Source organism: Spermophilus citellus (genome assembly GCF_964194105.1).
Source record: "Spermophilus citellus genome assembly, chromosome: 4".
Taxonomy (NCBI): Eukaryota; Metazoa; Chordata; class Mammalia; order Rodentia; family Sciuridae; genus Spermophilus; species Spermophilus citellus.
The window spans coordinates 214,713,961-214,727,361 of record NC_138185.1 but is presented as its reverse complement, the minus strand read 5'-3'; the positions used below and the strand labels follow the sequence as shown (position 1 = coordinate 214,727,361).

At 52.1% G+C, this 13,401-nt stretch overlaps 1 protein-coding gene across 1 annotated transcript in view; it reads left to right on the top strand.

Annotated features, from left to right (window-relative positions):
• Positions 1-1,672: 1,672 nt before the first annotated feature.
• The window catches only part of CCDC88C (coiled-coil domain containing 88C), a 113,396-nt gene continuing 101,667 nt past the window's right edge, over positions 1,673-13,401 (top strand). The window contains exons 1-3 of the mRNA XM_081289062.1: positions 1,673-2,107; positions 2,798-2,898; positions 11,132-11,240. Of these exons, the coding sequence (XP_081145188.1) occupies positions 2,048-2,107; positions 2,798-2,898; positions 11,132-11,240 (270 nt within the window). The 5' untranslated portion in view covers positions 1,673-2,047. The remainder of the gene's footprint in view (positions 2,108-2,797; positions 2,899-11,131; positions 11,241-13,401) is intronic.

Sequence of the window (13,401 nt, the reverse complement as noted above, 5' to 3'; positions counted from 1 at the left end):
TTGTTGAGGGCCACTGCTGAGTCAGGATGACGCATGGCCTGGGAGTGGTTGAGAGGTGGCGCCAAGGAGCCATTGAGATGATGATGGTTATGTTAAGCTGTGTATTCAATTGTATATTTGACCTTTACTATTATATTTACTACTATATTTTACCTTTACTACTTTGGAGTTCTCATAGAGTTCTCGTGGACCCCGTGGAAGTTGAGAGTGTTCATGGAGTGCTGGTGGAGTTCGGGCAATAAAGCTTCCTGTTTGAAGATACAAGTGCTTTGTGGCGGCTGGTGATTTGTGCCCAGCCAGACTGCGGCAGGAACTGTCACAAACCATTTGTCCAATACATTTCTTAGTGCAAAAGAGTATGCTTATTAGATAAATAACCTAAAAAAATTGTTGAGGTTAGGATGAAAAAACACTGGCCAATTGGCACCGCTTACTGCTAAGGAGATGGATGTTGGATGCACATCACATGTATTTTCTAACCGAATTTCTTTATGGACAATCAAGGAACTCTTCTAATGAATTTCTGATGCACGTGCCATCACCCCCTGCCCCAACCACCTAGTCCTCAAACTTTGGTTCCTCCGCAGTCTCTGTGTGTTCTGGTACCGTGCCTTCCACACCTTAGACACTCCGAACTTGGCCACCATCTCACACACTCACAGCCAGAACTGGGCCGTAATGCCACAGGTCACCAGCAGATGTCGCAGCCTCAACACTTGACAGGGCCAACTTTCAAAAATGACTAATGAGCCAATCGGCAGCGATTGAGTGCCTTCTGTATACTTGCTGAGCATTATGGTAGGCGCTTCAAGTCAACCTCTTGCCAGTTGACTCCGGTGAGAAACGGTTTACAGTCAGGATTCAATTCGTTAAATCGTATATTGTGCTTGAACAAGGACCGGGTAGTGGTGTGAAAATTATTACAGGTTGTGATCAAGTGGCAAAGACTAGCCTGGAACTAAGGCTCTGGAGCCTCCATCTTCGCTCCGCTTGTCTCGCACCGCTTTTGTCTCAGCATGGGGATCCCGCCCTGGGGCTTTCCTTCCATCCAACTAGGGACCCTTGCCCCCTTTTCTGTACCCTGTCAACTGCTATGCACCTAGGGCTGGTATCTGGCTGCCCTCCACTGAGTGGCAAGGTGGTGGTAGTTTGGAGGGTGAAGGGTGGGTAGAGTCACAGCCGGGATGTGGCCAGGTTTGTGCGACCACATCCCCGGGTTCCTACAGGAACTTCCAGAAGGCAGGTGGCCCGGAAGGTGGCACGGGTGGGGCTCAAGAGGCAGCCCTTTTACAGTCTAAACTCAACATAAAGTTTCCTCCTTTGGCCTCTGGGCCTGAGCCCCGCCCAACATGCCCCTGGGCCCACCCCAGCACCCCGTGGTCGCCGGCACTTTTCTGGCGCCTGGCACAGCCGTGAGGGGCGCGGATTGGACTCTCCAGGGACGAGCCTGGGCGGGGCCTCTAGGCAGCGTCTGGGGGTTGCACCTGCCGGGACCCTGCGCCGCGTGCTTGCCGCTGCCCGCGGCGGCTTCGCAGGGCAGGCGTCCAGCTCCCAGCGCGCACCGGTGCCCACGCGCCCCAAGCCAGCACGTGGCGTCCGGGGCCCGCCGCAGGCGCACGCGCGCAGGGAGGCGCCACGTGCTGTGGCCCCACGCACGGGACGGCTGCGCTCGGCGGGGCCCACGTGCGGGGAGCCGGGCCCGGGGCTCCCAAATCCGCGCGCGTGCGGGCCGCCGGCGCCCAGCGCAGCCTCCCCGCGTCGTGCTCGGGAGCAGGCACCGCAAGGCGGCGCGCCCGCCGCCCAGGGCCGCCGAGGGGCGGGGCCGCCCGCATTGTTCCTCCCCGAGCGGCGGGCCCTCCCCTTCCCCCAGCCCCGGGCGGGGCGCGGGGCCGCCGGAGCCGCGGAACGTGGGCTCGCGCGCCCCGCCTTTGTCTCCCGGGCGCGAGCCGCCGCAGCCCCGCGCCCGCCGCTCGCTGCCGGAGCCGCTTTGTGCCGCGGCGCGGGGGACGCGGACGCGGGGCGCGGAGCCGGGGGGCGCAGCCTCAGCATGGACGTGACTGTCTCGGAGCTCATGGAGCTCTTCCTACAGAGCCCGCTGGTGACCTGGGTGAGTGCGCCGCCTCCCTGCCTCTTTGTTGGTGCCCTGGCTCCTCTCCTGCCGGGCCGGGGTGCCCACCCGGACGCAGGGGACACAGCAGGTGGCCGCCGGCCGTGGTGGGGTTGGGCGTCCTGCAGTTCGGGGGCGCTGGGCTGCGCGCTCGCGGCTGGGCCAGGGGCGGAGCGGGTACACCTGTTCCCGCTGGGCGCTGGGCTGGCGGCCTCGGGGCCGACGGGGTCCGAGTGGTCCTTCCCGAAACGGACCCTGCTTGCTCTCCGCAAAATACCCTGGTGGGTTTCTGAACCCCTAGACCAGCCGGTGGGTGGCGGTGACGGGTGGGGAATGGGGGACGCCAAGTGGGAACGTGAACAGGCTGGGGTGGGCGCACTGCTTTCCAGTGGATCTGAGACGTGAGAAATTTATTGAAAAGTCCCCCTTATCCTCCGCGCTCTCGGACGCTGGAGAAAAGTGCCCAGGAAGTTTTCCTCCTCCTGCCTCGCGCCGTTGCCCGGAGCGGCGAGGGGACAGAGGCCCTGGGAGAAGGGTAGGCTCGGTGCCTGCTGAAGTGTGCAGGGGCGTGGGTGATCCCCTTCTGTCCACACCAACCCAACCGCCTTTGCCCGAGGAGCGTTCGGTGTTTTGTGCCCTTGAGTGACTTCCTGCCTTTCTCTTTTTCTCTGCTCTTCCACCTCCCGGCAGGTGAAAACTTTTGGCTCGTTTGGAAGCGGCAACCAGGACAACTTGAGTCTGTATATGGATTTAGTGGACGGCATCCTTTTGAACCAAATCATGTTGCAAATGTAAGTTGCCTTCTTCAGAGAAGAGGGAAAGGATGATGCTGTAGAAGTTTAAGATTGTAAATGTGGAATGCAAGGTGGCTAGGGAGGGGCTGCCTGTTGGAGGGACACCCATATCTCAGTGTTACAGGGCGCTTTTACAGCTTTCTTGGTTGTGTAAAGACCTCCATCCAGGACTGTGCTCTGGTTGCTTGTTGGATGAAGGAAATTTGGAGTGGACTGTCATTCACGAGGTGTAGATAGTGCGATTGACTTCAAACTCAAGGACTTAACTGTGGTTTGAGCAATGAAATGAAAAAGCCCCTTTTCTTTTGGGGGGCACTGAACTGTAACGGAGAGTGTCTTGTTTCAGGAAGTGTCAGGGGTGGGCTGAGAGCATCCTAGTGTGACTATTAAGTTTCACTTTAGGTTAGGACTCTGCCTGAGTTCCCTTGGGTTTCCTTTTTCAGTTGATTCCAAAGCAAGTGCAGTTGATTAAGTCCCTTTGCATGAAATGGATTTAGAGTCAGTCCGTTAGGAGATGCACAAGGAGTTGGATCCAGGGAACTGTTTGTTTGGAAGCATGCGACTTAAGCAAGGTCTTGGTAGAAGTTGACTTGCTAGTGTATATGTCTGACCACATCCTTTCCTGTTGCTGAGTTCTTCAGAGCCTGTCTGCGTTTGATTGACAGCCTGTCACAATGTAGGTGTTGGCTCCTACAGCTGCATTCTGTTTTTAACTCAGAAGCTGCAAGGAACATATTGGAACTGAGTCAGTGTGATTCACAGTCACTTGAAGCAGAATGAAACACCCTGATCTCTGTGGGTCAGCTCCTTACTCTTACCTCCTTACCTATGAACGAGCGCATTGTCATATTTGAGCATAAATCCAGTAGCTACTGGGAATCAGCTTCGTTTGTGGCCAGCGAAGGAGAATGAACAGTTTGCTTTGGCATATCCAGAAAGATATAAATAAAAGATAGGTAATAGATTCTACCTAAAAAGGTCTGTTCAAAACATTTTCCTGTTACATTGTTTCTTTTGTTTTCTTGTCATTTGGTGTCATGCTGTGGGAGAGACCCTGCCATCTTAAAATATAAGGTGCTTCTAATCTCACTGGTCTTCAGTATTTGATTAGCTTCTAAAAAGACACATCTATTGTCAGCGTTGGCTGAGCTTCTCAGAGAACCTTGATGAAATGAGTTTTCCTGGGGCAGCAGAGCTCCGGCAGTCCTCCCCACATTCTGCTGGACTCCCCAGATTGCTGGGTTTCATTGGTGTCATGACCAAACTTCAACCTGTCCTTACCCAAGTGAGCCTGAGACTGTTTAAAAAACAGCAGTGTCGCCTCCTTTTCATTCAGCTTTACACCCTGGCAGCCCCGGAGAACAAAAGCCCTGGGACTGTTTCTCTTTTCTTCCCTGACCTTTGGAATTCCTGAAGCGTTTACCACTTGCTTGTAAATCAGGAAAGCCTGTTGGACCATTCCTTTGAGAAATGCCAGCTCATCACTTGTTCGCATTTGGCCTGCGGCTAAATGGGGCTGAAGGGCTGCTCCCCTCCCCTGGCAGTTTTCAATGATATTTTTTCCTCTGCGGATGATAAGCCAAGGTGATCATTCTCGAAGTGGGAACCTGGTGTGCTTGTGGCTCTCCTGGGTCCCTCCAGCTGGATCAGGCATGAGGAAGGTGATGAGAGGCTTTCCAGGAGGAGGACAGCGGAGAGAGTGGGTGGGCACAGGACCCCAGCAGCACAAGGTGTCCTACTTGGGGATCAGGGGTCAGAGTCTGTCTGGAAGTGGTTGCCAATCGGGACCTTTGGAGTCAGGGGTGTTTGAAGTGATCTTTAGAATACATTTTACTTTCCTAAATGCCTCAAACTGTGACTTACAACAGCTGTAGGGCCTGGTGGCGCTCGCCTGTAATCCCAGCTCTGGAGGCTGAAGCAGGAGAATTGCAAGTTTGAGGCCAGCCCCAGCAACCTAACAAGGCCCTAGTATAAAAAATAAGGGCTGGGGATGTGGCTCAATGGTTAAGTGTCTCTGGGTTTGATCTGGTTACCAAGGGAAAAAAAAAAAAAGAACACCATTTCACTCTGTAAAAGTTACTGTGGTTTATTAAGAAATAGGGGTTGGGGCTCAGGCTCAGGCTCAGTGGTAGAGCATCTGCCTAGCATGGGCAAGGCCCTGGGTTCAATCCCCAGGACCATAGAAGTTAAATCAGTAGAACTCATGCCCCACTATTGGACAGCCTAGGTGGCCAGCCTGGGTTTGAACCCTAGGTCTCTTTCCTGCTAGCAGTGTGACGTGGGACATGCCACTTGGTGCCTCCATTTCCCATCTGTGACTTGGGAAGTACAGTTCTTCCGTGGGGCGCTGGTTGTTGGCTCTTGTGAGACGCTGTGCCAGCTCTGGGCCCAGGGCTCCGGCTCCGTTACAGTCCAGAAAAAGTCAGAGGCTCCCCATTAGAGTTTGTGTTTCAGTCTGACTTTCCCCCACATTCTCAGTCCCTAAAGGGCCGTAGGATTTTCGGCCTCCGCTCTCTCCCGATGAGGTCTGAAGTGAAGCTGGACCTGGGCAGAAGGCCTGGCCCCACATCCGATTCTGTACTTCAGCCGGGCCTCAGTTTTCCCTCTGCCAAGTGGAGAAATGTCAGGCTAAGGCGCAGGTAGGCCTTATCTCCTGTGCTGGGAGCCCAAGACCGTGAGCTGGTCCGCTCTGATAAATGCTCCCCAAGTTGGTGGCCCCCGGAAATGGCAGAGCAGTTTTGCTGGCTGGGTTGCACAGGGGGTGGCAGATAAGAGGCTGTTACCTAACACTCCGGAGCCATCTGGAGGCTGGTTAGAGGTGGGGTCATGTGACCGTACCTGGCCATTGTCTCTGGCAACCCTAGAAGGCTGTGGTAGTAGTCTCTTGGCCCTGTCCTCCTGGTGACATCAGTGTCACCTAGAAGCAGGAAAGCCCTATGGGTTCAGCTTTCAGGGGAGGCCCAGGTACAGGCAAGTTCCTGAATGAGAGTGTGACATTCAGTGGCCTGGCAGGGGATGCCCTGGAGAGCCTGTGACTAGGTCCTGAGTAAGCACCTTCTGTGGGCAAGGATGGATTCACTTTGGAGATGATTTGGATTCTTTTGTAGGAAATTGCTTTAGAGCCTTGACCTTAGCGTCCGGCAGATGAATTCGAATCCTTATCCTGCCATTACTGGTTTTGTTAGGTTGGACAAATTACTCTAACCTTCCGAGTCTCAGTTTCCTGATTAGTGATAAAGGGGTGGTAGATCATAGGTTAGGGAGGAGTAAATAAGATGATGCATACATAAATGTCCCACGGCAGATGTCAGTCACTGTGGTCCTCAGGAGGCCAGGAGCTTGGTTTGTGCGCATGTGCTCATCTGTGCCCCTGTGCAGCTGTGCCATGAGGGGAGGTGCCAATGGTTTGGATGTCTAGTGCAGCAGGAAACTGGGGGCTCAGGCCGGGAGCTTGTGCCCCCACGTAGGTGGCAGTAAATTCAATTCTTTGTTCAGGTTCCTTTCTGACTCTTTGTGCTAGTTGCAAAATTCAGGGTAATACATTAATTATTTGGAGGTTGGAAGCATCCTTAGGCCAATGAGGAGTTTCTTCAGCTTCTAAAAAGCATTTAAAGGCTAATTTCCGCCCCTAGTGCCTCCCAGAGGAGTTCATATTCCCATTTTGCAGATGCAGAAGCCGAGGATAAAAGGGCAAATACCTGTTGAGTGAATCAGTTTGTGTTGTGCAGAAATGGTGGAGCAAAAAGGTTTTTCCTTGGGAATGAATGGAAGCGATCCTCCCACACCTTTTATTTTCCATGGTGCTGGGGATGGAGCCCAGGGCCTCCTTAAGTGCTCTACCACTGAGCTACATCCCGGCCCAGTAATTTCCTTTTTTGGTTGTAGCACATAAATAACAATCTTCAAGAGGGCTTTGAGTCCTTAAAAATTACATAAAAAGTTTATGTCCACTGTAGGAGAATAGGAGCATACAGAGGAGCAGAGTAAAAATCATCTATAATTTTGTGATGTAGCGGTAGCAGTGTTAATATTCTGGTTCCTCCCAGATGTTGTGTAAAGTGTGTATTGATTTTTATATGCATATGGGCACATGCTACATCTTCTTATCTTTTTTTTTTTTTAACCTGTGATATACTGCAGACATCTCTCTATTGGAAATCCATAGTTTCTTCTTTTTTTTTTTTTAAACAATTTTTTAAAAAAATTGGTTCTACTTAGTTATACATGACAGCAGAATGCATTTCAATTCGTTGTACACAGATAGAGCACAACATTTCAATTCTGTGGTTATACACAATGTAGAGTCACACCATTTGTGCAGTCATACTTGTACCCAGGGTAATGATGTCGTCTCATTCCACCATCTTTCCTGCCCCATGACCCCTCCCCTCCCTACCCTCCCCTTTGCCCAATCCAAACTTTAACAATTTGATTTTTTATACCTTTATTTTGTTTATGTGTGGTGTTGAGAATTGAACCCAGGGCCTCACACATACTAGGCAAGCACTCTACCACTGAGCCACAACCCCAGCCCCCACAATTTTTATTTATTTAATTTGTTACACATGGCAGCAGAATGTATTTCAATTCATAATACACATATAGAGCACAAGTTTTCATGTCTTTGGTTGTTCACAAAGTAGAGTCACATCATTTGTGTCTTCATTTATGTACTTAGGTTAATGATGTCCATGTCATTCCACTGTCTTTCCTACCCCCATGTCTCTTCCATTCCCCTCCCTCCCCTTTGCCCTATCTGAAGTTCCTCCATTCCTCAACCCCATCCCCATTATGGATCAGCATCCACATATCAGAGAAAATATTCGGCCTTTGTTTTTTGGGATTGGCTTGCTTCACTTTGCAGAATATTCTCCAGCTCCATCCATTTACCTATAAATGCCATGATTTTACTCTTTTTTAATGCTGAGTAATATTCCATTGTGTATATATACCACAATTTCTTTATCCATTCATCTATTGAAGGGCATCTGGATTGGTTCCACAATTTAGCTATTGTGACTTGTGCTGCTGTAAACATTGATGTGGCTGCGTCACTATACTATGCTGTTTTTAAGTATTTTGGGTATAAATTGAGGAGTGGGATAGTTGGGTCAAATGGTGGTTCCATTCCAAGTTTTCCAAGGAATCTCCATACTGTTTTCCATATTGGTTGCACCAATTTGCAGTTCCACCAGCAGTTTGAGTGTGCCTTTTCGCCACATCCACGCCAACACTTACTGTTGTTTTTTTTTTTTTTTTTTTTTTTGGTACTCAACCACTGAGCCCCATCCCCAGCCCTATTTTGTATTTTATTTAGAGACAGGGTCTCACTGAGTTGCTTAGTGCCTTGCCATTGCTGAGGCTGGCTTTGAACTCCCTGAGCCGCTGGGATTACAGGCCTGCACCACTGCACCTGACTCCCCACAGTTTTTTGACTCAGCTTAAATTTGGGAAGTCTCTTGAATGTTTCCAAAACTTAGACACTGGCTTTCCCTAAGGAAGGGGACAAGGTTGCTGTAATCTTAAATTCTAACCCTTTTAGAGTCTAGCAAGAGTTGACTTCCTTTTTTCTAGTTAGAAGTTTTTATGCAATTGAGGGCCTGGGGGCCCCACACCTTGAACTTGGAACTCCCCAACATTGGGCCAGCTGCCCCACGGATGTGTCTCTTTCCTGTCCTCTGAGGTCCTATTGCAGCACTAGGGGTTTTTATGTCCTGGGGCCGTGGTGTAAAAGATCTCTGCTTAGTTAGTGGCAGCTTTTGGGGGCGTGGTGCGGTAGCTATGACCTGATTTTCCTGGCATAGAAGCCCAGTCCAGGATGGTCACCAGCCGTGGCTTCATGGAATGATGTCCTTCAGGGCTGGAAGGATCCTGTGGCCATTTTGCAGATGAGCACACTGAGGCCCAGAGAATTGTGGCCGGCCTTGGAGCCTGGACTGCAATCTGTCTATGCCTCTGGCTCCCACTTTGTGCAGCCCAGAGAGGTGGGAGTTGTGGGGGTGCTGGGTGGGTGGAACCCGGCTTCCTTCACCAGGGTGGAGCCTTTGGTCTTCATTTGTTTCCTAATAACCTCTCTTCACCCCAGAGCTTTAGTTAAATGAGGGAGTACTAATGATCACAGTAATTAGTCTAATTAGTCATACAGCAAATGTCAAGGTTTCCTTGGAATGTTGTTTCAATTAGTTCTTTCTTCCCAGAATTGGGGAGAACGAAAGCAGGGACGGTCTGAAGCAGCCTGATGTGATGTGAGGGACACCTGGGTCCCTGGCCCTGGATGCTCACAGTGCCTTTGCCCGCGTGGAGGATTTGTGCAGTGAATGCCAAGCTTTGGGCCCTGGCACTCTGGGGTGGCCCTGTCTGCCTTACACGGGTCTGGTACTGCAGTAGCGGTACGGCAATAAAAGCCCTGCTTGCTCTCTGAGCGCTGCTCTGTTAAGCAGCGTGTTGTCACTATGGAATCGCTTCTCATCTCTTAAGGTAGCTACAGTCAAGGGAGGAGAATTGCACCTGGAAGAAAAATTATTTTGAAATGCTAGAACACTCTGTAGCTGAAATGCCTTTGTGGTTAAATTCCGAATGCCACCTCTTTTCCTAAATTAATTTCAATGGAACTGTAAACCTTTATTTTCTCTGTAATGAATGGCTCTAGGAGAAACGTGGAACATGTAAATAAATGTCTTGGCCAGACTCCATCACTGTGCAGGGACAATGACAATTAGAAAGAGGTCTTCTGGTTGCCCCAGTGTGGCTGTTTTAGCAGATATGGGATGACTGAATAAGTCCATGGCTGGTTATGGCACGTGAAGGGTTTGCACGCTCTGGGCACTGCTGAGATGCACCGTGTATATGTCAAATATTTACTTAAAGGTTGAACTTTAAACAGCTTGTGTTACAAAAAAGCATTATACTTCCAATGACATTTGACATGATTTTGATGTGTAGGGTTTTTCCTTCTGTTCCTCAATTTTCCATTAATTGCTGGCTTTAAAGGAGCCAGTCGGCTTGAGACTCTCTTCCTCGACTCCCCACACCAGCCCCCGGGAGGCCCTGCGCTTTTATCATTGTGTGTGGATGACAGATGAAACCCCACAGGCGGGCTTCGAGTTAGATGTCAGTCCTTGGAGGTGTCTTGGGACAGGGACTGGAGGGGAAGCCTTTGTCAGGAAAAGCAGGGCAGCTGAGGAAGGTGGGCGCTGAATCTGGCCCCTAGACCTAGCCATTGGCTGACACAGAGGCCCTGCACGTAGATGGGAGAGATTCCAGATCAAGGGGTGTAGCCTTCCAGCTACGTCCTGGCCAGACCTCCCCTCTGCCTGAGGTTGGAATACAAACGACTCTTGGGGGGGTCCCCTCAGGGGTGACTTGCCTCCTAGCGTTTCTCATGGGTGCATTGTACACTGTGCAGTGCCTTAGACGGGGTATATCAGTTTCTAGACATAATCATGTTTCTTATTTTTCTTGATATTTCACTTACTTTGCTTAGTTTTTTTTTTTTTTTAAAGAGAGAGGGAGGGAGGGAGAGAGAGAGAGAGAGAGAGAGAGAGAATTTTTAATATTTATTTTTTAGTTCTCGGCGGACACAACATCTTTGTTGGTATGTGGTGCTGAGGATCGAACCCGGGCCGCACGCATGCCAGGCGAGCGCGCTACCGCTTGAGCCACATCCCCAGCCCTTGCTTAGTTTTTATTTTATTTATTTTTGGCACTGGAGATTAAACCCCAGGGCACTTTACCACTGAGCTGCATGCCCAGCCCTCTTTATATTTTATTTTGAGGGGCAGGGTCTTGCTGAGTTGCTGAGGGTCTCCCTAAGTTGGTGAGGCTGGCCTTGAACTTAGGATCTTCCTGCTGCAGCCTCTCATGTTGACGGGATTCCAGGCGTGTGCCACTGGGCCCAGTGTAGGTTATGGATCTTTATACAGTGTGACAGTGGGTCTTCATTGACGTGTGACTGTCCCTATGGTGCCAATAACAGTAGGGATGGAAGCCGCCTGATGAGGGCCGCGGCGGCCCAGTGCCTGGGTGGGCAGTGGGAAGGGGAGTCTCTCCCAGAGTCCTGGCTTGGCCCTGGCAGTTAGGATTTGACTTGAACCGCACTGTCACAACCTCATAGTCAACAGGGCCTAACGAGGCTCAGGGGACTAGAGGACTGAAGGGTGGTGGAGACTGGGGAAGGAAGTGTGACACGGGCCAGGAGGTGCGATTTCCACTGTCCTGTTTCTTCCCGCAGAGACCCCCGGCCCACCAATCAGCGCATCAACAGGCACGTCAACAACGACGTGAACCTTCGCATCCAGAACCTGACCATCCTGGTGAGAAGCATCAAGACCTACTACCAGGTAGGGCGGGCCTCCTTCTGGAGCTCCTCCTCGTGGGAAGCCCCAGGCAGTGGTGGCCTTGGGAAGCTGCTTGCTGAGCCCTCCTGTGGGCGTTGTGGGAGGCTGAGCTGCTGCCCGGCTTGACTCAGCGCAGTGGGTGGGTTCGCGCCCCTTACTGTGAAGGCCCAGGGAGCCTCGGTCTTCAGCTTGGGAACTTGCCGGAAGGGGATTATTGTCCATGCGCCTGGCTCTGTGACTCTTAGAGGAGCCATACAAGGGTGGACGGGGAGAAGGGACCACGTTTGGGCTATGCAGGGGCCAGGAAGGGCTATGCAGGTGGCCAGCTGGGGCGCCAGGCTTCGGAGGAGAAGGCGTTTCCCGAGGCCCCTGGGTCTGATCAGCGTGCTTGAGGGGTGAGACAGGCTGACGGAGGGTCTGCCCCAGCCTTCGGAGGGCCAGCCGAGAACCTGTGACCAAGTACGTGATATCTGCATGGCTGGTAGCGATGGGAAGTGGACTGCAGCCGTGGACCTCGGGAGGCTGATCTTCGAGCCTTTTCTTAGCAATGAAACTCTCTTCCCTGTGTGATTTTTCTTGAGTCCCCAGGTGAAGGGGTAGTCACTCTGGTTGTCTTGGGGGTTGGGGGACCAAGTGCTTTCTGCTCAGTCACAGTGGCCTCTTCTCCTCCTAGGACCCCAGGGAAATGGTATGAGAACCTCAGCTCAAGAACAAGCCTCTGACAGACTCATGCCAGGTTTCAGCATGTCCAGGGCCAGCCCTGCTCTGAGACCTGTTCCTAGCACTCAGCTCCTTGAGCATCCCCTTGGGAGCTTCAAACCAGTCTGTCCTTTAGTTACAGAGGACTGAGGAGGAGACTGGCGCTCAGGAGGGAGGCCCCAGAGTTCATTCTGGGAACCAAAGTGGGTTTGTTTCCTTATCTGTGGGAGCCGTGTTCTGGCTAGACATGCAGTAGGCAGAGGCATTGCAGCTAAGGCCTCCCTGTGTCCACTGGGCAAAGGCGATTGTGTTGCCTGTAACTTGGCATCTGGGGCAAGGCCTCTGGGGGCTGCACTGGCATCCAGCAGGTGCTTGGGGCGTGGCCCTGTGTGCAGGTGCTGTGTGTGGGGAGCAGGCCCTCCTGGTGCTGTGCCAGGTGCCTGAGAGCAGATGGTGCTGAGGTTCAGGAGAGGAGACCCCAGTTCAGCCTGGGGGTGGAGGGAGGTCGGGAATGCTTCTTGGAGGAGGTGACACCTGAGATAGACTTTGTGGGCGACTGAGTTTCTGGGTTCAGAGGGTCATGGGAAGGAGAGAGCAGGGCAAGGGGTGTGGGTAGGAGCCAGGAGGTGCAGGAGCATCCTGTTCTGATGCTGTCAGCATTTTCTGGCTACTTGGATGAAGGCTGCTTATCAAATTTCAGATGAGCTGGCCTCGGTGGCGCATGCCTATAATCCCAGAAACTTGGGAGGCAGGAGGATTGAGAATTCAAACCCAGCCTCAGCAACTTAGCAAGGCTGTAAGCAACTCAGCAAGACCCTGCCTCTCAAAAATATGAGAAAGGGCTGGGGATTTTGCTTGGTGGTTAAGCGCCCCTGGGTTCAATCCCTGGTACCAAAAAAACCCATTTTTTTTTTCAGATGACTCAAAGCTGGGCAGGATGTGGACATGAGAGAGACGTGAATTCAGGGTTCAGAAGGGGCTGCAGGGCTGGCCAGAGCCAGCGGCACACTCTAGTAGGCGCTCTCTGGCCCAGGTGTGCCTGGTAGGGGAAGCGTCTCCTCCAGCAGCTGTGCAGTGCTCAGGCAGAGAGGTGGGGTATCCGCAGCCCTCCAAGAACTGTGTGGAGCGCCCAGCTCTTGCGCAGCTCAGGCCATACCGGTGCTCTGCAGGCCTCATGCTGTTGGTGGCCAGCTGCTCTGAGGTCCAGGTCTGGGCTGGACCCAGGGCAGATAGTGTCTGTTTGAGAGGCAGTTTGCTGCTCTTGGTGCTGTGTAGAGCCGCAGAAGACATGAAATGATCACATGAAGGAAGCAAAGGCCAGTCCAGACTTGGGCCCAGAAGGACTGGGAAGTGAGAGGACCCTGCACCCCAGTTCTCTGCCCTCTGCCCTGTGGCTATTTGAGGGTAGGGCTGGTGTGTGTGTTGGCAAAGGGCAGCCCAAGTGGTCACTGCCTCCCAGCCTGCT